Below are 27,378 nucleotides of genomic sequence, written 5' to 3' on the forward strand. Positions count from 1 at the left end.
CTCCAGAGCACGTGGGCTCTTTAGTTTGTGGCACGCGGGCTCTCTCGTTGAGGTGCGTGAGCTCAGTAGTTGTGGAGCGCAGGTTCAGCTGCCCCGTGGCATGTGGGATCTTAGTCCCCCAACCAGGGATTGAACCCGCATCCCCCGCATTGGAAGGCGGATTCTTTACCACTGGACCACCAGGGAAGTCCCTTGGGTTAATTTTTTTATATTAACTCACTACGGCGTAGGGACCCAACTTCATTTTTCTACCTATGGATACCCAATTGTTCCAGCACCATTTGTTGAAAAGATTATACTTTCCCCACTGAATTATTTTGGCACCTTCGTCAAAAATCACTTGACCATACACGTATGGATTTGCTTCTGGACTCTCATTTTTATTCTATTGATCTGTATGTTTCTTTACGCAAATACTACACTGTCTTGATTTCAAGACTATTTTGTAATAAGTTTTGAAAGGGGGAACTAAGTTCTCCAACTTTGTTCTTTTTTTCAAGATTATTTTGGCTATTCTGGACTTCTTACATTTCTATTTGAATGTTAAGAGTATCACCTTGCCAATTTCTGACAAAAATAAAGCCTGGATTCTGATAGGAATTACACTGAATCTGTAGACCAATTTGGGAAGCACTGCCATCTTAATATTTAGTCATTTAATTCATGAATATGAAATGTTCTCTATTTATTTGGATCTGATTTTTCAATAGTTTGTAGTTTTCACAGTATAGGTTTTGCATTTCTTTTGTTAAATTTACTCCTAAGTATTTTATTCTTTTGATGCTCTTGTTAATGAAATGGTTTCCATAATTTTATTTTTGGATGGTTCACTGAAAGTGCATAGAAATACACTTGATTTTTATATATTTATTTTGTATCCTGTACCCTTGCTAAATTTGTTTACCATTTATAGTAGTTTCTTAATGGGTTTCGTAGAATTTTCGACATACAACAACATATACTCTGCATATTTTATAATATTCAGCAATTATAGTTGGTTTGCTGCTGTTCCAGAAGTGAATCTTTGCCCTTTAACTTTTTTTTTTTTTAATTTATTTTTGGCTGCCCTGGGTCTTTGTTGCTGTGCACAGGCTTTCTCTCTAGCTGCTGAGAGCAGGGGCTACTCTTCGTTGCGGTGCGTGGGCTTCTCATTGCGGTGGCTTCTCTTGTTGTGGTACATGGGCTCTAGGCATGCGGGCTTCAGTAGTTGTGGCGCACGGGCTCACAAGTTGTGGCTCGCGGGCTCAAGAGTGCAGGCTCATCAGTTGTGGCGCACGGGCTTAGCTGCTCCACGGCATGTGGGATCTTCCAGGGCCAGGGATTGAACCCATGTCCCCTGCATTGGCAGGCAGATTCTTAACCACTGTGCCACCAGGGAAGTCCCACCATTTAACTTCTAATATAAATTTTACCCATACAAAACTTACTTGAAGTTGAAAGAATGAAAGGATTGTGACTGTAGTTTAAAATGGTAGCAAACTTTTATGCCTACCAAAAAGTTACCTTTTGACCTTTCTATAAGAAGCAGAAAAAAAAAAAAAAAAATTTAGGAAAATAAACTGAGTTTTTTAAAAAACCAAAGTATTATTTTCCTTGACCTTAATAATAAATGTTATTTTAGATCATTTAGATTTTTCTTCATAACCATTAGCACAAAAATTACATTGATATGCCAAAATTCAATAGTCTAAAGATTCTGATTATTCTTAAGCAGCAGTTTACAAGGTCCGTAGAAAAATGTCTATCAGGGCTTCCCTGGTGGCGCAGTGGTTGAGAGTCCACCTGCCGATGCAGGGGACATGGGTTCGTACCCTGGTCCGGGAAGATCCCACATGCCGCGGAGCGGCTGGGCCCGTGAGCCATGGCCGCTGAGCCTGCGCGTCTGGAGCCTGTGAGAGGCCCGCGTACCGCAAAAAAAGAAAAATGTCTATCAGTGGATCACTGTAACAAAGAATATCTAATTCAATATCGAGGATCATATATAACTTTTTTCTAGTTTATTAGTAGTTAACATGAAATATTGGACAAAAAATTTTTTTCAGTGCATGTACAGTGCTCATTTTTTCATCCTTGGGAAGGCCAAATGCCTAAGCTAATTTTCTTCACATCAAGAGTACTCTGACATTTTTCTTCAAAGTGAATTGTCTTCAATATGAATTTAGTCCATCATCTTTAAGATAAACACATTATTCTTTTCTTTTATCCTGAACTATTTTGAGCAGTTTTGTGTTATGCAGAATAAAAGAGAAGTGGAAAACATCTTGGGAATCCAGAAGGGAATCATGAAAATATTATAGATAAAAAATCAATTTATTTTTTACATTTATGAGTTTATCATTTTAATAAGCTACATAATATTTCAACTTTGTATTTACCAGGTCGTATACTTCTTAATTCTGCTATTCATTCTGACACTTGTATTCAGTTAGAATAAAAACCTAGAACACATAAAATACTTTACCTTCTACTGCTTCTTCATTGCTTTCTTTATTTCCCCAAATTTTCATCCTCCCTACTTTAAAACTTTTTTCACTAAAATACTAATTTGCATTGGTTTGTATCAAATTTGTAATGAATTGTGACAAAAGGTGTCAGAATTTTCTTCCTTTTAAAGGCTAAATAATATTTCATTTCATGTATATAACATATTTTACTTACCCATTCACTTGTCACTGGACCCTTGGCTTGCTTCCACCTCTTGGCTATTGTGAATAAGGCTGCTAAACATGAGTGTGCAAATATCTCTTCAAGACCCCGCTTTCAATTTTTTGGATAAACACCTAGCAGTGGAATTGCTGGATCATATGATAGCTCTACTTTTAATTTTTTTGAAGAACCACAATACTGTCTTCCACAGCAGCTGCACCAAGAGTGCACAAGGGTTCCAGTTTCTCTCCTCCTCACCAGCACTTATTATTTTCTGGAGTTTTTGTGGGGTTTTTTTCCTTCTTTTTTTAATGGTGGCCATCCTAACTGCTGTGAGTTATCTTCAATTATAGTTTTGATTTGTGTTTCCTTAATGATCAGCAATGTTGAGCATCTTTTCATGTGCTTGTTGGTCATCTGTATATCTTCTTTGGAGAAATGTCTATTCAAGTCCGTTGCCCATTTTTAAATCAGGTTGTTTCTTCGGCTGTTGAGTTCTTTATATATTCTGAATAATATGGAAATATATCACATATATGCAAATATTTTCTCCCATTCCATGGATTGCCTTTTCACTCGTTGCCTTTGATGCACAAAAGTTTTAAATTTTGATGTAGTCTAACTTAAGTATTTTTCTTTTGCTGCCTATGCTTTTGATGTCATACCCAAGAAATTATCATCAAATCCAACATCACGAGGATTTTCTCCTATTTTCTTCTAAGAGTTTTACAGCTTTAGCTTTTACATTTAGGTCTTCAATAGATTTTGAGTTAATTTTGCATGAGGTGTAAGGTAAGGGTCCAACTTCATTCTTTTGCATGTGGATATCCACTTTTCCCAGTACTATTTGTTGAAAAGACTGTCCTTTCCTTATGGAATGGTCTTGGCACTCCTGTCAAAAATCACTTGATTATTGGGACTTCCCTGGTGGCAGAGTGGTTAAGAATCTGCCTGCCAATGCAGGGAACAAGGGTTCGAGCCCTGGTCTGGGAAGATCCCACATGCCGCAGAGCAAATAAGCCTGTGCGCCACAACTACCGAGCCTGCACTCTAGAGCTGGTGCTCCACAACAAAAGAAGGCACCACAATGAGAAGCCCTCGCACCGCAACAAAGAGCAGCCCCTGCTCGCCGCAACTAGAGAAAAGCCCGCACACAGCAACAAAAACCCAATGCAGCCAAAAATAATAAATAAGTAAATAAATAAATTTATTTTTAAAAAATCACTTGATTATATATCCAAGGGTTTATTTCTGGCTCTCAATTCTATTCTGTTGGTCTATGTGTCTGTCTTACTAGTATACCACAGTTTTGATTACCACAGTTTTGTAATAAATTTTGAAATCAGGAAGTGTGAGCTCTCCAACTTTGTTCTTCTTTTTCAAAATTGTTTTAACTATTTGGGGTCCCTTGAGATTCCATATGAATTTCTGGATTTTTCTTCTATTTCTGCAAAAACTCAGCTGGGATTTTAATAGGGATGACACTGAATCTGTAGATCGCTTTGGATAATATTAACATTTATAGCAACATTAAGTCTTCCAATACATGAACATGAGATGGCTTTCCATTTATTTGTGTCCTCTCTAATTTCTTTCAGCCACATTTTGTTGTTTCCAGTGTACAAGTCTTTGTCCTCTACGTCTTAAGTTTATTCCTAAGTAATCTTATTCTTTTTGGTGCTATTGTAAATTGAACTATTTTTGCTTTGTGTATTTTTAAATCTTACATAAATGGTATCATTAAGTATATATATTTTTCACAATTTTCTTTTTCATTATGATTACGGTACGTGAAATGTTTCACTATTATTATGGCACACTGAAGTGTAACAACATGTACAAGAAAGAAACATGAAACCTTCAGGACAGCTGTCACAGCTAGGGAGGAAGAGGCAGACGGGATGATGTAAAGAAGAGATTTAGCTGTATCTAGGGGTGTTTTTCTGTTGTAATAGGAGACCTATAGAGCAGATTTGTACATTTACTATATTTTCCTCATTTGAAATACCTTATAATTTTTAAAAAGTTTTTAATAAAAGAACTTTAGAAAACATGAACACATTACTGTGAGGTAAACAAATGTGTACTACTTCTTGGGTCATTAACCTGGACTGTCACCTCTAGACTGATTAATTTTCTGTTGATGTGGCAGAGGGTGACACTATTCAGCTTGTATCCTTTCATAGTACTGATGTCAAATGAAGCTCAGCCCAAATACAGTTAGGAAAAAGGGCTATACTATCAGTAATACTCCATTTTTATTAGGTTTGATGCTTCTGATAGTAGCTAAGCCAATACATACAGGAAGTAGTTTTTGATACTATATATCAAGGTGGATATTTTCCAGGGAAATTTTTAATGCATTAATTTTGATGTGTTTTTTAAATAAACCTACTTTCTTCATGAGCTAAAAAGTAAAACAGGGGGTAATTCTACAGGAAAAATTCAAAAGACACCACTTGAGCTGTCAAGCCAATGGTCTCTAGCTTTCCAACACGGAATCTGAAACAAGCCCAAAGAAATAACAGCTCTAAGAAGTAATCTGGGCAGTTTTCTTATTAAGGCAAGGCACTGCTTAGAGAAACATTGTATCAGAGTATCAGATTAAGAATAACACTTCAGTGGTGACTCAGTACAGAACTGAAAATTATGCTAAAGTCTACATTTTTGTAGAGTTAACCTTTCCTGAGGAAAATGCTACACTATAATATTTTTTACTATTCAATACATATAATTTGTTACTCAACCTGATGTACAGTTAAGTGTCCACTTACAAAGCTATTTTTTAAAATAATCAGATAGAAAGGAGGAACATAAAGAATCACATAAATTCATACAGAATGTATCATAAGACCACTGTTTAACTCTATCATAGTTTTCGTTTTAAGACAGTTGAGCGAAATATCTTTTAGTAACAAATGCTTTAGCAATTTTGGCATACAGAATGAATCACAAAATTTAAAGACAACCAAGGAGACCACCCTTAATTCAGGAATTAATCTCATTTACTTGTGACTCTGATGATCACATAGAATGTCACCTTCTCCAGTGTAACAGCCTCATACTTAACCTAGCACACGGTAGGCATGTAATAAGTATTTGCTGAATAAATGAATTCTCATTAATCCTTGATGCAGTGTTTTCTACCTGGGATCAAGAATCTGCCATATACTTCGAGGCTCTCTGGGTGTTGTTTCAATGAAATTATATTATTTTGATTTTCATATCCTGCTTAAATCTTTTGATGAAAAGTCATTTTCCCCCCAATAATATGACATTTCAATGCAACTTAGCCATGAGAGGAGAAATGTAGATTAATATTCATTATACTTATATACTACATATAATGAACATATAATATTCATTATACTAACTATATAGCAGCTTCTGTGGGTTCATGCTGAAAGTATAAAAGGACCCAAGTTATAATAGTAACTCTTGGGAATTTCCTGGTGGTCCAATGGTTAGGACTTGGCACTTTCACTGCTGGGGCCCAGGTTCAATCCCTGCGGGGAACTAATATCCCACAAGCCGTGTGGCCCAAATAAACAAATAAATAAATAAATAAAAATAAAACAGTAACTCCTCATGGTATTTTTCTGGCAATCTTAAACCACAGAATTTAAACATGTCATTCATACCACAGAAGATCAATCTTAAACTAAAGCAGTTCTGTCATGGATACTATCCAAGGCGTTTAAGTTCTTCTAGACAAAAGGAATGTCACTGTCAGGTAAATTTAGCCTAAAGAATGTCTCACAACATGAAATCTCAAGAAAATGTTATATGATTCAGATTACTTGTTTTAAAAGAAACACAGGGCTTCCCTGGTGGCACAGTGGTTGAGAGTCCACCTGCCGATGCAGGGGACACGGGTTCGTGCCCCGGTCCGGGAAGATCCCACATGCCGCGGAGTGGCTGGGCCCGTGAGCCATGGCCGCGGAGCCTGAGCGTCCAGAGCCTGTGCTCCGCAACGGGAGAGGCCACAACAGTGAGAGGCCCCCGTACCAAAAAAAAAAAAAAAGAAACACAGCTATCATACATTTGGAATTATCATTAAAGATGCTCTTCTCTATAACAAAGGCAAAAGTATTACTTCTCAATAACAAAAGAAAAATGAATCAGGTGTCAGGAAGTGGGTTTAGAATGTGGCTAAGTCTGGGAATACATTTCCTCTTTAACATAAGAGACAAAAATTTCCATTTACATTCAGCTTCCTAAAGAAGATGAAACAGATACATAGCTATGTCGTAGATTCAAAAGATAAGACTCATGGAATATGTTAAAAATTGTTTTAAATATTCACAGGTAATTTCAAGATTATCAAAAATAAAACTCACAGAGAATGTTGGCCCACTGTTGGATGCTACGACAGTATAAACTTCATCATGCAATTTTACTGAGAGCTCCCAGTTGGCCACTTGTGGTTTTACAATAGGCACTCTGAAGTAGAAAGAAAAGAAAAGAAAAAGAGTTAGTAATTTTATATTATCCTCTCTCAGTAAACTGATTTTCCTTTGACATTAAGTGTGCAGAGTAAAACTGCCAAACACTGCATTTCAGAACATTCTATTCTTGGAAAAAAGCTTTAATATGGAAACTAGAGAGATTAAAACCAAAAAAGCACACACACACACACACACACACACTCCAAAGACAACAGCAGTCATTCTGAAATAATTGTGGTACCATCACCTCGTCTATGAATTTGAGCTGCTTAATTTTGACAGTCCTTCAAAAATTAACCTCCTTTAACCAATGTTAATTTCTTTTCAATATTTGGTCATTGTTCAAGACTGTTTTTAAAACCTTACAATGCTAACCTTTACTTTTTTTCAGGTTGAGTTATAATTTGTATGCAAAAAACTGCACATGTATACAATTTGATGCATTTGGACATATTTATTCACTCATGTTACCATCACCACAATCAAGGTAATAAACATATCCATCACCTCCAAAAGTTTCCTTGTGTCCAATTGTTTTGTTTCAGTTTCTTGTTTGTTTGTTTGTCTGGGTGAGAAAACAACATCAGTGATGCTAGTCTTAACACACAGGTCTTTTCCTGTGAATGATCAATATTACGTGCTCCAGAAAAATTGGGACAAGCAGCCAACAAAAAACATTTTTGGAATACAAATGTTTCTCCCCAATTTTTAAAGTAACAAAATTTTAATGATTTCTGAATTAACCTAATTTAAGTATGGCATATTTACATTATTTATAGTTGTGAAGTAATACTGACTAAGCACTAAACATGCAGTATCAAGACTCTGGCTTAATTCTTATTTCTAAAAAAATGTTGCAGGCTACGTTTTAATATAACACCCCCCTGAATTTCAAACGAGTCTCTGCGTAGTCAATAAAAAAAAGTCATAGTCAAAAAAATTATGATTAGAATCAAATCACCTCTAGTCACGATGTCTAATGGAGGATGATTAATAAGTTTAGGTGAATATTTGTATGCAGCACACTACTTACTGAATTATTTTCTGAAGATGAAGAAAATGTTTTTAATACTACACAGATAAAAATTAAAGTTTAAAAAAATGCATAAACAAATCAAGACTAATGAACACTGTAGGTCTGGAAGATTCTTTTTTGGCAGTTTGAAGAGGATTGTTTCAGAGGACAGAGCTTCACGCATGAGAGCTTGAAAGAACAACAAGGAAGGAGAGAAGAGGGACAGGAAGTGGGGGGAGAGAGAGAGGGAGAAGGCATATGGGGCAGAGAGGAGGGAAAGGAGGAGGGTGACTCTGCGATCCAGGTTGGCCTCTGTTGGCATCTTGTCCACAGGGCATTTGTTTGTTCATGTTTGTCTCCCCCATTGGCCTGTGAGCTCCTAAAAGCCCAAGATCATGCCTTATTTTATATCCCCAAACCTCAGCACAGGCTGGGGAGAAAGGGCTGAGGGGAAAGTGGGAAAGAAGCAGTGGAGCATCCACTAGGTGCCAAGCCCCTCACAGGAGACACCGTGTCTCCCCAGGGACACATTGTGAGCCACTGAAGGAGAGAGAGCCTTGAGCTCCCAGGCTCCCCCGGGCTGCCTGGGACTGTGTGGATGACCTCACTATGCTCACCTGGTACAACTTCAAATGAGGTTAACACCTCATCCTCTCAGGAGTACTGCGATGACAGAAACAACCTCATGGCTACATTACTGTGCAGCCTGGCTTTCTGGACTCTGCTATCCTCGATAATTAGATCACTCTCCTGTTCAAGACTGTTCCGTGGTTTTCTATTTTACACCAGGTTAAACCTTAATTAATCAACCTATCATTCAAGTTTCTTAAAAAATAAGTCCCCACTCTTTGCATTTCATTTTATTTCTGATTATTCTCTGACTTGTACATCTGGCTGGGCCAAGGCCTGAAATTCCTTCACAAACCAAACTGAGCCAAGCTGTCATGAGTGGGGTAACCAAGCACAGTGGCTACAAGCTCAGGCACCAATGACTTGCCGAAGTTGGCAGAAAACCCAGCTCCGTCATTAATCAGCTCTGACCTTGAGCAAAAGTCTGTTTCCTTACGTATAAAATTAAGATATAATAGCGTCTGCATCATAGTGATGTATTGAGGATAAAATTAAATAATGCATGTAAGTGTTCATTTTTATTACGATGATATACTCCTATACTCTTGTTCTCCCCCATAACTGAAATCCCATTAAGGAAACTTTAGATTCCTTCTCTCTGCTTCTCAAACTAACAGATTTTTCAAAAAGAATATTTATCTTCCTCACCTAATTATAGTACAAACTTCAGTGATCTCCCTTCTATTTAACCTCTAGTATACGCTTAATACTTTTCACAATTCAGTGGCCCAATAAGTCTTTCAAGTAAATGTGGAGCCCAATTTCCCAAGAGGCTTCTTGGGAAGTTGTTGATCCTGACATCCTGTTCAAAAGCAGAACACATTTTCCCACAGAAAGCAATCTTACAGATGGTGGCGAGATGTAGTCGCCACTCTTTGGAACCTAACTACTATTTATTTTTCCACTGTTTTATTTTGATCCACATCTGTTTCATATGTGTTAGAACCTGCCCCAAGAGGACCTGTAGAGAGAGCATAGGCTCTTCTGAGTTGAAATGCTGAGGTCTGATCTCAGCCCGTTCTCTTACTAGCATTGTACCAGGAGCTCATTCAATCCTTTTGAACCAGAATTTCCACACCTGTAAAATAAGGATCAGAGCAGAGTTGGTGAGATAACAGGGGAAAGCTGCTGCTGCTTCTGAGCATACGACTCCTGAAGCAGCACTTTTCTAACCATATAGAAAGAGGCTTCTCTGTGAAAGCAAGACCTTGAGACACTAAGAAAAGACGGACAAACTGTGGAATCTCTTTATATGAGTTCACTCTTCTACAAACAAAGTTTGCTATGATTCCTTCTGGCTTTACATAAGTTTGAAAGTAGTTTGTTTTGTTTTGTTTTTGAATAAAATGTATGGGGTTGGGCATATATGCCCAATATAAATATCAATAAGCTCTACAATAGAAATAAACTATAACTATAAATAAAGATAATAATATATATCAACCTGAAAGTATATGTGCTCTATTTCTGCAAAATTACTGAAACCAGATTAACAAGAATTATTTCAAAACAATGAAATTAAGTCCACCAGCACAAACATGTCTATAATGATAATAATTACCTAAAGTTATATTTTAAATTTTAAAAAAGAATTATATTTCTTCACTAAATCCAAAATAGTCTCAAAGAAGATTTTATGAACAACTCGCTGAAAGGGGGGGTAGAGGTGGGAGTCTTGGAGCTTTACTCAACTCACTGTAGTAATGATATACAGAAAACAGCCCCCTCTACTGAAGTGTCTGTCTAGTGAAACAGGCTGCCATCTGATCAAAAATTTCATCTATGTGACTTATTAGTTAACTGGAAAGCTGATACCATTTAAGCTACTACTTCAAAAACAAACAAACAAACCAGTAAAAAGGAATTCACATAAACAGCTACTCACAAAGCAAATCAAATAACAGCTCTTACCCAGACCTGTCCACTTTGATTATCATCAGTCAGCCAAAATGAATATGCTCAATTAAACTAAATTTTTCTACATTTTATGGTAAAAAGCTGTCAGCTGACTGTCACAAATGTTAATGCTAATACATTTAAACTTATTGGAATATTTTACTCAAAAAGGTGCAAGGAATACTAACTCAAGTATGTTGCTATTGCATGTCATTTGTTAAAGCAGATTTTGTGTAAACATAACTAACAGCATCTTTAGTTATCAAGGATTATAAGCATCTCAAAACCATAGTGTCAGACACTCAGAAATGCTGGTTTACAATTGTGCCATTACCTATTTAGGAGTGAAATACTGAGTTAAAACAATGTTAGTGGTCAAAGAATCATTAAGCAATCCTTCATCATAACTTTCACAGTGGGTGGTCTGTAAAATGATCAAGAATAATATGCTGCATTCCACGGCTGCAGAGGTCAGCTTCTGCATACAAATCTTTGCAGGAAGAAAAAGGCCTTCAGAAAAGTGGGCCATTCATCTGCACCAAGTTCAGAGAATTTCCAGCATGGTGAAAAGATATGTTATGCAAGCACATAGATGTATTCAGTGGGGGTAGACAGAACCAGCTACATGGAGACTACAAAGGAGCCCTCCCATGGCTCATGAATAAGTCGAGGAAATGATCAGAAAAAAAAGGAGAGAGATGTTTAGACAGATGGCCCACTTAAAATGCCTGAGACAGGGCATAAGCAATTTTAATGAAACTTTAGATCTAGCGTATGAATTGTGTCTTATTTCCTCCAGGAAAAAAAAAAAAAACCCAAAGAAGACAAAAATTCAACAATTCGCTGAAAACCCCACTTTTAGCAAGTTGGGATGGAGGAAGAGTTTTATTAGTGTGATAAATTCACATAAAATTCTTCACAGAGCCATCAGCTATCAAAATGAATACACAAAGCATGGAATGAACAGATTAAAAGAATTTTAAACAGAAGTCTACTGCCAAACCAAACAAAAATCTAAGCCTTATTATGTGAGAACTTACAACACTCCAACATTAAAGTTCATCACTGCAGAAGAAAGATAAAAGCAGCATTTTCAGAGAACCTCTTCAAAGCTAGAACTTGTCATAGTGGAGGAATAGACTTCAGACTGTATGCAGTTTAAAATGTGTACATTAGAATGTAGGACACTGTGTAGAAGAATGTGTATCACAAAATAGTGCTAGAAAGAGTTAAGGAACATTACCAAGTCTGGAGTCTTAGCATTACACAAATGATATCTGAATCTACAAATGGATAGTATGACTTATAATCTTAAACAGATTTTAATATTATGCAAACCCTATTTTCTTCTTCCACCAGTAAGGGTTTATGGTTCTCAATTTGAACTTTGGACACAACTAGTGAAGAAAGACAATGATGGTGGTGATTAACCATCACCCCGGCAGGCCCTAGAGTCTGACTGATTGATCACTGACCACAAAAGCTACATGACCTTTACAAGTTACTATACTCCTTGTGCCTCAGTTTCCTTGTCAGTAAGACAAAGACAATAAGAATACTTAATTCACGTGTTGATTAAATGAAGTAAAAGGTATAAAATGGTTAGACTGGTGCTTGGCACATAAAGGCTAAATAAGAGACACTATCATCATTATCATAATTTGGTGCAATAATATCTGAAGTCCACCTCTATTATTTCAACAACCTGTTATTCAATATTAATATACAATTTACATACAGTGAAATTCAAAAACCTTAAGTTCCATCATTTATCTTCCCCACAACAGTTCAACAATAGTGTCACATAAACAAACTTCAAAAATATGCACTCTCGTGTGTGGTTTTTGCCCACTATAATTCTTCTGAGGTTCATTCAAGTTGAATCATTCATTCTTTTTCGATTGCAGAGTAGTACTCTACTGTATAATACAAGCATACTAAAATGTGTTCACCCTTTTGTTGTTGGGCATTTGGGTTGTTTCCAGTTTGGGACTCTTATGGAACAAAGCCGCTATAAACATTCTTTGTACAAGTCTTTTTTGAGGACTTACGTTTTCATTTCTTGTGTGTAAAAAATCTAAGAGTGGAAATTCTACAGTGAACGTATGTTTAATTTTACAAAAACTGCCAAACTGTTTTCCAAAGTATTAAAACATACCTATACTCCCATCAGCAATGGAGTCTGCTCCACAGCCTTGCCACCATTTGCCTGTGTTAGTCCTACTCTAGCCAGACTGGAGGCTGAGAAACCACAACTCTTCATATGCATTTCCCTTAGGACTAATAATGTTGAACACCTACACATTAGTGCTTATTGGCCACTTGTATTCAAGTTTTTGCCCATTTTGTATTAGGATGTTGGCATTATTATTACCGATTTGCAGGAGTTCTTTACTTCAGATAGAAAGCCTTTGTCAGATTTATGTATTATTAATATGTTCTCCCCCCTGTGGCTTGCTTATTAATTTTCTTAAAAAATCTTACCTTCAGGAGAATTTTTAATTAAAAAATTAATTTTTAATCTTTTACAGCAGTTTAAGGTTTTCAGAAAACTTCAGCAGGAAGCACAAAGATTTTCCTAAACATACCCTCACTCACCCCACCCGACACAGTATCCCTGTTAATTAACATCCTGCATTAGTGCAGTACATCTGTGACAACTGATGAACCAAAGCTGATGCATTATTATTATTAACTAATGTCCACAGGGATCACTGTTTGTGTTGTACATTCTAGGGTCTGAACAAATGTATTAGGACATGTACCTACCATTAAGGTATCATACAGAATAGTTGCACTGCTCTAAAGAATCCCGTGCTCTACCTATTCAACCTCCCATCCTTACCCCCACCGAATCCCTGACAACCACTGATCTTTACTGTCTCCACAGTTTTGCCTTTTCCAGAATGTTGTACAGCTAGAATCATACGGAACGTAGCCTTTTCAGATTGGCTTCTTTTCGTTTAGCATTATGCATTTAAGGTTCTTCCATGTCTTTTGTAATTACAGAAGAAATATTCTTAAAGCAAACGCCATCATGCTAGAAGATACAATGATGTCTCATTTTAATTCCTAAAATTTGAACTTCTTTTACACCATCAGGAAAATAAATTCTTAAATATAACATAAATAATAATTTTTAAAAATTATAAACAGCTTTAGTGACATAAAATTCACACATCATAAACTGAACTCACCTGAAGTGTACAATGCATTGGTTTTTAGTATATTCACAGAGTTGTGTATCCATCACCACAACCAATTTTAAAACATTTTCATAAACCCAAAAGGAAACTTTGGACCCATTAGCGGTCATTTCACATTTCCCCCTCTGGCCTATGCAGCTACTAATGCACACTCTATTTCTACACTTTGCTTATTCTAGACATTTCATATATAATGAATCATAAAATTTGTAGTCTTTTGTGCCTGCCTTATTTCATTTAGCATAGTGTTTTCAAATTTCACTCATGTTGTATGAAGTATCTCATTTATTTTTATTACTGAATAATATTCCATTCTATAAATACACCGCATTTTATTTAACATTATATATCTATTAATCACTTCATGGACGTTTCCACTGCCTGCTTATTATGAAAAATGCCCACTATGAACATTTGTATACAACATTCGTGTGGACATATGGGTTAATCTCCCGTGGGTATATATAGCTGAGAGTGGAATAGCTGGGTCATGTGATGCTGTCTTACATTTTGAGAAACTGCCAAATTATTTCCAGGTTTGCATCATTTTACTCATAAATTTCCACCTGGAATGTATAAGTGTCCCAATTTCTCCACATCATCAGCAACACCTTGTTATTGTCTTTTTGATTATAGTCAGCCTAGTGTATGTAAAGTGGTATCTCATTTTGATTTTGATTTGCATTTCCCTAATAACTAGTGATGCTGAGCATCTTTTCATGGGCTTGTTGACCATTTGTATGTATATCTCCGCTGGAAAAATTTATATTCATTCCTTTGCCCATTTTCTAATTGGGTTGTCTTTTTTATTATTGAGTTATAAGAATTCTTTATATATTCTAGACAAAAATCTCTTATCAAATACATGATTTGCAAGTATTTTCCTCCATTCTGTAGGCTGTCTTTTCACTTACTTGATGCTGTCCTTTAAAACACAAAAACTCTTAATTTTGATGCAATACAATTTATCTATTTTTTTTCTTTTGTTGCTTATGCACTTGGCTCTTACATAAGAAATCACTGACTAACCAAAAGTAACAAAGATTAACTCCTATGTTTCCTTCTAAGAGTTTTGTAGCTTCGCTCTTAGTTTCATGCTTTTTTTAAAAGTTCATTTTTGTGCACAGTGTAGGGAGGGATCCAACTTCAATTTCTGACATGGAGATATCCAGCTACCCCAGCAGCATTTATTGAAAACAATTATTCTTTACCCATTGGATTGTCTTCATAATACCTGTTGAAATCAGCTGATCATACTGTAACAATTTATTTCTGGACTCTTAGTTCTATTCCATTGATCAACACATCTACTATTCCTATGCCAGTACCACACTGTCTTGATTACTGTAACTTTGTACTAAGTTTTGAAATTGGGAAGTATGAGTCCCCCAGTTTTGTTCTTCTTTTTTGAGATTGGTTTGGTTATGCTGAATCTCTTGCATTTTCGTACAAATTTTGGAATATGATTATTTCTGCAGAAAAACACAGCTGGGGTTTAATAGGGATTGCATCAAATCTGTATGTCAGTAATATTAGGTCCTCTGATCTGTGAATGTGGGATGCTAACCCATTTATTTAAATTGTCTTTATTTCAACCATTGTTTTGTAGTTTTCGGTACACCAGTCTTACACTTCTTTTTAAAAAAATTTTGTGCTTAAGTATTGTATTTGGTGCTTCTGTAAAATAAAATTGTTTTGTTAATTTTATTTTTGGTTGTAACACCGCTATTGCATAAAAATAAAATTGATATTTATATATCATTCTTATATTCTACAACCTTGCAAAAGTCATTTATTAGTTCTAATAGGTTTTTTTGTGAATTCCTTAAGATTTTCTACATACAAGATCATGTCACCTGCAAACAGAGATAGTTTTACTTCTTCCCCATCTTGATACCTTTAATTCTTCTTGCCAAATTGCCCAAGCTAGGAACTCTAGTACAATGTTGAAAAAAGTAACAGCAAATTTCCTTGTCTTATTCCTGACCTTAGCAGAAAAAACATTCAGTTGTATACCACTAAATATGATGTTAGCTATGGATTTTTCGTAGATGGCCTTCATTAGGTTGAGGAAGTTCCTTTCTATTCCTAATTGGTTTTGAGTGTTTTGGTTTTTTCTTTTTTACTAGATTTATTTATTTATTTTGTCTGCATTGGGTCTTCGTTGTTGCACACAGGCTTTCTCTCTAGTTGTGGCGAGCGGGGGCTACTCTTCGTTGCAGTGCACGGGCTTCTCATTGCAGTAGCTTCTCTTGCTGTGGAGCATGGGCTCTAGGCACACGGGCTTCAGTAGTTGTGGAACGCGGGCTCAGTAGTTGTGGCTTGTGCGCTCTAGAGTGCAGGCTCAGTAGTTGTGATGCACGGGCTTCATTGCTCCGCGGCAGGTGAGGTCTTCCTGGACCAGGGCTCGAACCCGTGTCCCCTGCATTGGCAGGAGGATTCTTAACCACTGCACCACCAGGGAAGTCCCTGGTTGAATTTTTTTATCATGAAAGGCTGCTGGATTTTGCCAAACGTTTTTCCTGCATTTATTGAGATAATTCTGTGATTTTTCCCCTTTACTCTATTAACATGATTTGTCACACTGATTGTTTTTTGGATGTTAAACCAACTGTGTATACGTAGGATAAAACTCACTTGGTTATGGTATATAATCATTTTATATATTCATGAATTTAGTTCGCTAGAATTTTGTTGAGGATTTTTTGCATTAATATATATGAGGGATATTGGTCTTCAGTTTTTTTTTAACATCTTTATCTGGATTTGGTATCATGGTAATACTGGCCATGGAGAATGAGTTGCAAATTTTATCCTTCTTTTCTATTTTTGGAAGAGTTTGTGAAAGATTAGTATTAATTTCTTTCTAAATACTTCACTGAATTCACCAGTGAAGCCATCTAATCCTGGGTTTCTTCTTTCTAGGAAATTTTGTGATGACTAATTCAATCTCTTTCAGGTCTATTCAGATTTTCTATTTCCTCTTGAGTTAGTGTCAGTAGCTTGCATCTTTCTCCAAATTTCTCCATTTTATCGAAGTTGGCATGCAATTGTTCTCATTATTTCCTTATAATCCTTTTAATTTCTGTAAGGTCTGTATGTATAATCCCTATTTCATTACTGATTTTAGCTATTGGAGTCTCTTTCTCTCTTGGCCAGTCTACCTAAAAGTTTGTCATTTCTGCTGATCTTTCCAAGGACCAAATTCTGCTTTTACTGATCTCTTCTATTGTTGTTCTGTTTCTATTTCATTTATTTCCTCTCTGATCTTTAGTATTTTCTTCCCTCTGCTTGCTTTGGGTTTAGTTTGCTCTTCTTTTCCTATTTTCCTAAAGTGGAAGATGAGGTGACTGATATTAGATCTTTTTTAATATGTGTTTACAGCTCTAAATTTCCCTCTAACCACTGCTTTAGGTGCATCCCATAAGTTTTTTTTTTTTTTTTTTGTGGTACGCGGGCCTCTCACTGTTGTGGCCTCTCCCCGTTGCGGAGCACAGGCTCCGGACGCGCAGGCTCAGTGGCCATGGCTCACGGGCCCAGCCACTCCGCGGCATGTGGGATCTTCCTGGACCGGGGCACGAACCCGTGTCCCCTGCATCGGCAGGCGGGCTCTCAACCACTGTGCCACCCGGGAAGCCCCTCCCATAAGTTTTTGAATGTTCTGATCTTGTTTTAATTCATTTCAAAGTATTTTATAATTTCTTTGTGATTTCTTCTTCATCCTATTAGTTATTTAGGAGTGAATTATTTAATTTCCACAAATTTGTGAATTTCCAAAATTTTCTTTTTTGTTGATTTCTAATTTCATTCAACTGTGGTTGGAGAACATCTGTAAGATTTCAATCTCATTGAATTTATCAAGGCTTGTTCTATGGCCTAGCATATGACATGGTTTATCTTGGAAAATGTTAACCATGCACTTGAGAAGTTGCATGTTCTCCAGTTGAATGTCCTGTTCTAAATGGATAACTATTAGATCTATTTGGTTTACAGTGTTGTACAAGTCTTCTACTTCCTTGTTGATCGTATCTAGTTGTTCTATCCATTACTGAAAGTGGGGTATTAAAATCTCCAACTATTATTGTTGAATCGTTAATTTCTCCTTTCAGTTGTCTCAGTTTTGCTTCATATATTTGGGGATTGCGTTATTGGGTAACATATACATTCAAACTCATTATAGCTTTCTCAAGGATTGATTGTTTTATCATTATAAAATATCCCTCTGTCTCCAGTAACAATTTTTGTCTTAAAATTATGTTGACTGATATTAGTATTATTAATAATAATTATACTAGTATTACAAACATAGTATGTCTGATAACTTTCTCCTTTTACCTTCAGCCTACTGTGTCTTTGAGTCAAAGTATATCTATTGATGAAAGCATATAATTTGATCTTTTTTTTTTAACGACCTTATTGGAGTATAATTGCTTTACAATGGTATGTTAGTTTCTGCTTTATAACAAAGTGAATCAGCTATTGATCTTGTTTTTTATCCCCTATACCAATATCTGCCCTTGACTGGGGTGCTTATTCTATTTATTGATATGTTAAATATACTTCCTCATTAAGCAGGATTTATTTTTTGCTTTTACATTTACTTTTTGCTTTCTATCTCGTATCTTTTTTGTTCTTCTATTCCTACATCGCTGTCTTCTTTTGTTTAAATAGATATTTCCTAGCGTACCAATTTAATTCCCTTGATGTTTCATATACTATTTTCAAAAGCTATTTTCTTAGTGGTTACCTTAGGGATTACAATTAGCACCTTATATTTAGCCACCATAGTTTGGATTAATGCTAACCTAATTGCAAAAGGATATAGAAAATTTGCTCTGATATAGCTTTGTTTTCCCTACCGTTTGTCTTCCTGTTGTCATACAAATTATATCTGTACATATTGTGCGCCTATCAACTTAGAACTATAATTACTGCATTATGCAGTTGTCTTTTAAATCAGACAGAAAACAAAAAGATTACAAAGTAAAAATACATTTATATTGTCTTTTATATTTACTGATGTAGTAATCTTTAACCAGTGCTCTTTTTTTTTTTTTTTGGAGGGTTTTCATTTTTGTTTTTAATGACTAACATTGCTTTTTGTCACTTGGTAACCAGTGCTCTTTTTAATTCACATGTATTTAACAGTTTCTGTTTAATGTCCTTCCATTTCACCCTGAAGAACTTCCTTTCATATTTCTTGTTGGATAGGTCTGCTAGCATTGGATTCTCTTGGGCTTTGTTCAGAATGTCTTGATGTCTCCTTCATGTTTACAAGACAGTTTTGCTGGATATGGCGTTCTTTATTGACATTCCTTTTTTTTTTTAATTCTTCAGCACTTTATATATACCATCCCATTGTCTTCTGGACAACCTGGTGATGTCCAGAAGAGAATGTGAGCTCTTAACCTTATTGAGGATCCCATTTACATGATGAGCCATTTTTCTCATGCTGCTTTTAACATTCTTTTTGGGTTTTGACAGTTTGACTATGCTGTGTGTAGGTGTAGATATCTTTGAGCTTATTAAGCTTCGTGTTTTTTTTTTTTTTTTTTTTTTTGGCGGTACGCAGGCCTCTCACTGTTGTGGCCTCTCCAGTTGTGGAGCACAGGCTCCGGACACGCAGGCTCAGCAGCCGTGGCTCATGGACCCAGCCGCTCCGTGGCATGTGGGATCTTCCCGGACCAGGGCACGAACCCGTGTCCCCTGCATCGGCAGACAGACTCTCAACCACTGCGCCACCAGGGAAGCCCTAAGCTTCTTGAATGTGCAGATTAATGTTTTTCAACAAATTTGGTATGTTTTCAGTCACTTTTTTTTTTTTAATAATTCTACGGCATTTCTATTTATTGACTGATTGATTGATTGGCTGTGTTGGGTCTTCGTTTCTGTGCAAGGGCTTTCTCTAGGTGCGGCGAGCGGGGGCTACTCTTAATCGCTGTGCGCGGGCCTCTCACTGTCACGGCCTCTCTTGTTGCGGAGCACAGGCTCCAGACGCGCCAGCTCAGCAGTTGTGGCTCACGGGCCTAGTTGCTCCGCGGCATGTGGGATCTTCCCAGACCAGTAACCCATGTCCCCTGCACCGGCTGGCAGACTCTCAACCACTGCACCACCAGGGAAGCCTGCAGTCACGCTTTCCTTAAATATTCTTTCTGCTCCTTTACCTTTCTTCTCTTCTGCTTCTGGGACTCTCAGCATGTATGTTGGTATATCTGATGGTGTCCTAAGGATCTCTGAGGCTCTGCTCATTTTTCTTCAGTTTTCTTTCTGTTCCTCACACTGGATAATCTCAACTGATATGTCTTCAAATTTGCTGATTGCTTCTTCTGCTGCTCAAATCTACTGTTGAGTTCCTCAGTGCATTTTTTCACTGTGGGAACTGTAATTTCATCTCTAGAATTTTTATTTGCTTTTTAAAAAAAATCATTTCTATCTTTTACTGATATTTTCTATTTAATGAGATATGATTGCCCTACTTTCCCTTAATTCTTCATATCGGGTTTCCTTCAGTCCTTTCAACAATTTTTTTTTTTTTTTTTTTTTGCGGTATGCGGGCCTCTAACTGTTGTGGCCTCTCCCGTTGTGGAGCACAGGCTCCGGATGCGCAGGCTCAGCGGCCATGGCTCACGGGCCTAGCTGCTCCGTGGCATGTGGGATCTTCCCGGACCGGGGCACGAACCCATGTCCCCTGTATCGGCAGGCGGACTCTCAACCACTGCGCCACCAGGGAAGCCCCTTTCAACATATTTTTAACAGGTTATTAAAGATCACTGTATAATAAGTACAACATTTGGGCCCCTCTTAGGCAGTTTCTATTGACTTTTATCCTGTGAATGGGCCATACTTGCATGTTTCTTTTTTTTTTTTTTGGCGGTACGTGGGCCTCTCACTGCTGCGGCCTCTCCCGTCGCGGAGCACAGGCTCCGGATGCGCAGGCTCAGCGGCCATGGCTCACGGGCCCAGCCGCTCCGCGGCACTTGGGATCCACCCGGACCGGGGCATGAACACGCGTCCCCTGCATCGGAAGGCAGACTCTCAAACACTGTGCCACCAGGGAAGCCCTGCATGTTTCTTTACATGTCTTGTAATTTTTTTTATTGAAAATGGGTCATTTAGATAATGTGGCACACCTGCAAATGATATTCTCGTCCCCTCACCAGGACAATCTGGACTTTTCCTCTAGCCATCTTCAGAGTTGATAATTATCTGTTTAATGTCTACATATCTCACTCTATTTTAAGCTTCCTAAAGGGCAGAAACTGTTTTATTATTACTCTAAGCCCAAGCATCTTATCACAAGGAGTACTATTTGTTATCTTTGGAACAATTTAATAACTCTAATTCTAAAGGTAGAAAGTTATCATTATAATACATATTCAGGAAATTACTCTAATGACAGAAAGTGACCTTTGTAAAGTAGATGATCAGGATATTGGTCATTTAAACCAATGTTATCTAGATTCGGGGCTGTTACATATGAACATTCAAGGTATGAAATTAGTCTGACACACTGTGAGAAAATAGAAATCCCAATGAGCACTAAATCATAAACAACTTTTTTAAAAAGTAAACTAAAAAAGTGGTTTAAAAGAAAAAAAAGGCAGCTTAATTCAGAGTTTATCCTACAGATTAATGTGAAAACTTCAGTGATTGTAATAATGGAAAATAAGGATACTTAAATAGCTACTATGCTAACATTTTTTAAAAATAACAATGTTTTCAAACAACATGGGTTACTAGTCTCTGCCTTTCCTTTTCTTACACATTTCTTTATATTTCTCAGAATATTCCAAATTTCATAAAATTTATTCACAGAACAAATTTTACTGAAACTATTATTTGGGATAAAGTTGAAAAGGTAGCTCTGTAAGTAGAAATTCAAATCTATTCAAATCAAAGAATCAAGATGTAAACACAATGCATTTTCAACGCTCACTAATATATAATACACACGCAGAAAAAAACATTTTACTGAAAAATCATGTAATGTCTTCAAAAGATATATTTCTCCATTTGTACCAATTCCATTACTCTTGCATTTTTACCCAACTCAAAATCTCTCTAAACCACCTTTAAAGCTTTTTTTGAAACAAGGCTGAACATAAATACAAATATTCCTCCATTACCTATATAGCAAACTGCCTTACACAGATCAGATCACTTGGATTTTTAATAATAATTTTTGAATTATGTAAATTAATCATTTGACATTTTACTATGAATGCAGTGATAGTGTTGATTTCATTTCAATTCCAAAATCAAGGATTTCATTATCCTATAAAACATATCCAGAGTTCAAAGTATTTAAGGGGGGTTAAACAAAATGCAAACATTTAATGCAATATTAAGCATGTGAAATAAAAACTTGATGGCCTAAAGAAAGCATGCTATGCTGTTACCCTGGTGACACGTTAAAAAAGGGATTGTGAGCTGAATAGCTCTATGATATGAAATTAAAATGTTTCACATTGAACAATCCAAAATGAATTGGGAAAGGTTAGAGTAGAGGAGAGAGAAATCAATTCTCCAATGGCAATGGGTGAATGGGAAAGAAGTATGAATAGGATTTGCCAGTGGGGTGCAACAGCTGCCAAATATCCTGCAGCCAAAGAATTACAATAATACTGATGAAGTGTGCAAGAGCTTTTGGAATCATTGCAGGGAACAGAGTAATTCTCCTTCAATAATGGGGCTATTCAGTCTTCCATTCAGCTCTTACAGAATTAAAAAAAAGAAAGAAAGAAAGAAAGAAAAATATTTTAAAACGTAGTATTTAGCAAAAAGTGTATAAATATGACATCCACTTAATATTTTGCGCTTAGTCTCAGGTTTCTAAATAGTCCAAGACACAGTCATATTAAGTAACTGAAAATATCACAACAGAGATATTAAAAAGTAAGGCTAGCGTAAAGGATGATGACGGAATTGACATTTTCTTTCCTCTTGGCGCTTTTAGGGGACTTACTTGCTTAAATGAAAGTAGATATTTCCAGAAGCATATTATAGCTATGTATGTTCATGAGCATACACCAAAAGTACTGTTGTTAATTATATACTTAGTTATCAGAACATCAATTTCATTGTCATAATGAAGTAGATTATCTGAGAACATAAATGAAACAAGTATGATATAAAAGTTGTCATTTGTTGTCACAGACGGTACAAATGTGTTAATAATTTGATATGTCCTTTTAAATTCAGAAATACTTAAGTAAAAGAATCAATATGCACTGTCCACAGTACTTGCTCTTCCTTGGGAATTACTTTCACATGGCTATTTTTTTTTCTGTTTCTTTCCCCAGTTATATTTCATTGATTATGATCATATTTCAAAACCTTAAACTTTTATCATCTAACTGAAAACTTAATAATGGGTGAATGAATTATAAATCTAAAACCAGGAAACATTCTTTTTTAACAGCAGGGAAAAAACACACACACACAGATAATTGCATCTGTCAGGTAAAAATCAGTAAAAAATTGATTCTCCATTTTATCAGGAAGCCAGACGAGGAAAGAAAATACCATACAAATGTAGACACAATGACTGTAATTCAAGTGACTGCACTTTCCCATTATGCTACTGTGACTAAAAGAGTTAAACTGATGGCAGGCTATGTAGCCAGTCAAGATACTAGATAATATATATGTTCTACTCAGTAGGAGCTCAAAGTGGTGGTTGTACACTGACTCCATACACCCAAAGTAATCCTCCACAAAAGTGAACGCTACATTTTTAAAAACCTTTCAGGGCAAAAAAAAAAAAAAAAAAAAAAACCTTTCAGGGCTTCCCTGGTGGCGCAGTGGCTGGGCATCCGCCTGCCGATGCAGGGGACACGGGTTCGTGCCCCAGTCCGGGAGGACCCCACATTCCGCGGAGCGGCTGGGCCTGTGAGCCATGGCCACTGAGCCTGCGCATCTGGAGCCTGTGCTCCACAACAGGAGAGGCCACAACAGTGAGAAGCCCACGTACCGCTAAAAAAACCTTTCAGACTGAAGTCTTTCATCAGTATTATCACAGGCCATAGTGAAGGTGTTCCATTTCCTAAGTCTTTTAACTTCTGCTCGAATATCAAGAGAGAAAATAGAGGGTTTACGTAGAAACCAGAAAGTAAAAGGGTCAGCCTCATGCAATCCAATTAGGATCAGAGCTGAAAAAGATTTCAGGAGGACTCATCCAATCCAACACTGCCATTTCTCAGAGGAGGAAACTGAAGTCAAAAGTTGAAGCATTTTGCACAAAGACTTTACCACCTTGATACTTAGTAGTGGTGCTGGGACCAAAATCCTGACTCCTGACACTTTACTCGGTGCTGGTTCCACTGCACCACACCAAATACTGTGACATTTCAGTGCCAGATGAAGGAGCCAAAAGAACCAAAGACGATACAATTTTCCTAGCCTGAATGACTGAATAGAAGGACTGCCATAAATAAAAGAAGCTACACAGAATTCTGTGTACACATCTACAGTGTTGAATAGACGTGGGGTGCACCATCGCACTCTGCACTGCCAGGGACCACCAATACCACATAGCCTGAAGCAAATTAATTCGCAGATTTATCAATCCTATATGAGCAAGACTTTCCATTGTATGTTAATTTTTTTTAAGTACTAATGTTGCAGTCCTGGAAAACCACTTATTCAAAAACCAATACAGAGCAATGTGGACAACATAATAGTATGTAAAAAGAAAAAAAAGACACTCTTTCAAAGAGAATGGTCCATTTTCTGTAAAATCTAAATAATACATTAACTATATGTACATAAATATAGAAACCCTAAGAGTTGCCAGTACTTGCAGTCTCCAATTCCTCTCTTCCCATGTTTTCTTGAACCCTCATCAGTTCAACTTTAACGACCACGTCCCACTCAACATTCCTGAAAACTGCTTGTCAAGGTCTCCTATGACCCCCACATTGAGAAATTCAATGGTCAATAGTCATTCTCGTATGTGACATATTTCAGTTGAACACTCTTTTCTTCTCTTTGTTCTCTGAACTCCACCTCCGACTACTTTTCTATCTATCTCCTCTGCCGTTCCTTCTCAGTCTCCTTTGCTGGATCTGCCTGATCTTCCTGACTTGTTAATGTGGGGTATCCCAGGGCAGGCCCAGGACCTCTGCTCCCAAATGGTCTCCCAGCTTCCACTGTTACCCCTTTTGAGGCATGTACATCAATGCAGGCACAATGATCTTGTTATTACATATGTCACATCAAGCTCTGCTTTGCTGAAGACCCTGCAAGGGCTCCCCATTCCTAGAAGACCACCTATCACAACTCCATCTCTACTACCCTATGGCTTCCTCCCTCCTCTCAAATTGCATTTGCCTCCTTGCCATTTCTCAAACAGGCCGACATACTTGACCTCAGGTGCTTTTTACATTAGCTGTCTCCTCTGATTAGAAGGTCCTTCCTCCAGATATTCACATGACTCACTCCTTTCCTCCTTCAGGTCTTTGCTCTAATGTGAATCTTCCCATCCTGCTAATCCAACCTGCCATCCACTTCGCTGCAATCCAAATTTAAAAACTACAACTAGGCCACCATCCACCCCAGGATGTTCTATATCCCTTCCCTGTTTTGTTTTTCACCGAAGTATTTATCATCATTTGATGTATTGCTACATCTGTTTTGTCTGTCTACCTTCTACTTAAATGTAAGCTCTATGGAGGCAGGATTTTTTTTAAATCATTTTGTTCCCTGCTTAATATTCTAAATTTTCTAACTCAATTCTTATAATGATCAATAGGTAATTTTAAAAGATGTGATTATATTTAATATCTGTATCTGACTTTCTTATTCAGTAAGGAATGGAAGGCTACATCTTTAATGTAAGAAGAAAGATTTCAAACCAATAGCTAATGTACCCGTTGATGTTGAAACACTCAAGGCATTCGAGTTACTCAGGAATAAAACGAGTATATATCATTGCCACTACCCTCGAAATAGAATCTTTGTCATCAGAGATTTTAGAAAAAGAAAATTAGGGAGGGACAACTAAAAGTTAATGAGCATCATGCTAAGTATTTATTATCTCATTTGACATTGACAAACACTCTTTCTTTAAGAACTGCTATTATCTCCACATTACAGGTGAGGAAACTAAGTCCAAGAGAGGCAAAATAATTTATCCTAAAATAGTAGCTAGGGATCAGCAAAACCAGGGAGAAATCCAAGTCTCTGAAACAAAAGGCTGTGCCCTTAAACATGAAACTATACTGGTAGTCCTAGCCAGTAGAACACAACAAGAAAAATAAACACTGGGCTGACCAAAAAGTTCGCTCAGGTTTTTCCATAAGCTCTTATGGAAAAACCCGAACAAACTTTTTCGCCAACCCAATATTACATCCCATACAAAGGAAGGCAGGGAGTTATTATTAGAAAATGTAGTGGTCACTTTAGTTGATTCCTCAACATCTATTTCACACCAGAAAATTAGTCCCAGACAAACACGACAATCCAATTCCCTTTGCAGTGACTTTAGGAATGGGATGAGTTCTTTCTGGTCAATGAGAACTGAGAAGTAGGTGGTTGGGTAACACTTGGGAGAGATTTCCTCACTTCTCAGGGACAGACACAATGTGGATTTGACTCCTAAAACGTCTACAGCTATCCTGCTATCACAGCCTTCTGACAAAGCACAGAAGAAAGCAAGGCTAAGGAACTACAGAGAAGCGACATTAGCAGATGCACTTCCTGAGTCTTGTCCTTTCCGTTCTCTGAGCCTCCTGTTCAACAAAGATGTGTCGGTTTGAATAAGGGTTTCTGTTACTTGTACCCAAAAGCACCCCAAGTGATTGAGGAGGTTTTATGATTGCCATAAAACCTTTTTTGAAATCAAGTAAAAAGTTACTACAATGGCAGAGGTGGACCTGAACCAGAGTAAAGTAAGAGGAGGGTCGAAGATCAGAAAGGTGAATCCTGACCAGTGAACAACATTTGGATCTAAGGAAAACAGGCATTTTGACCAAAACTAAATGAAAGATTACTGAAACTAAATTTTTTTCTTTACTAGATTTTCCTCCAATCATTAGCAGTTAGTGAAACAAATTATTATACCAAACCACAATGCCAACAAAATAATTTTAGCTTCAAATAACATGAAGCAATTGTTTAACACAACTTTTAATGATTCATTTCTGTCAATAAAAGTGTTTAGGAAAAGAATGATTACAAAGAAAAATAACTCCGTGCTAAGACAGTATGTATTTATGTAAAAACTTAATTCACTTCATTTACAGTCAAAGAAAAATTGTTATTGTTTCTGACATTAACTGTTCTCTTTTTCTAAAATACACTATCTTTTTACTATCCAAATACTATGGGTACATATTATTAAAGTTTTTTCCAAGTCATAAATGATGAAAGCGTAAAACCCATGGAGAAATTGGGAAAATAAGACCAGCAGCCAAAGCAAGCAGCACAAAGGAAGTGCTGCCGGCTCCTGGGTTTGGAGGCAGAAGAGTACGTGAGCACACCCATGACACAGCAACACGCAGCAACACCCGGAGGCCGACTTTGGACTCCATTCCCC

General features: G+C 37.0%; 1 protein-coding gene across 3 annotated transcripts in view; it reads right to left on the reverse strand.

Moving 5' to 3' along the window:
• PCCA (propionyl-CoA carboxylase subunit alpha) overlaps positions 1 to 27,378 on the reverse strand; it is a 357,444-nt gene that overhangs the window by 118,456 nt on the left and 211,610 nt on the right. For all 3 annotated transcript variants that reach the window (XM_027115894.1, XM_027115896.1, XM_027115895.1), the window contains one exon: positions 6,987 to 7,089. In XM_027115894.1, coding sequence (XP_026971695.1) covers positions 6,987 to 7,089 — 103 coding nt within the window. The remainder of the gene's footprint in view (positions 1 to 6,986; positions 7,090 to 27,378) is intronic.

This window comes from Aethalodelphis obliquidens, unplaced genomic scaffold, assembly GCF_003676395.1.
Source record: "Aethalodelphis obliquidens isolate GAN/ISIS:26980383/991018 unplaced genomic scaffold, ASM367639v1 scaffold15, whole genome shotgun sequence".
NCBI classification, from domain to species: Eukaryota; Metazoa; Chordata; class Mammalia; order Artiodactyla; family Delphinidae; genus Aethalodelphis; species Aethalodelphis obliquidens.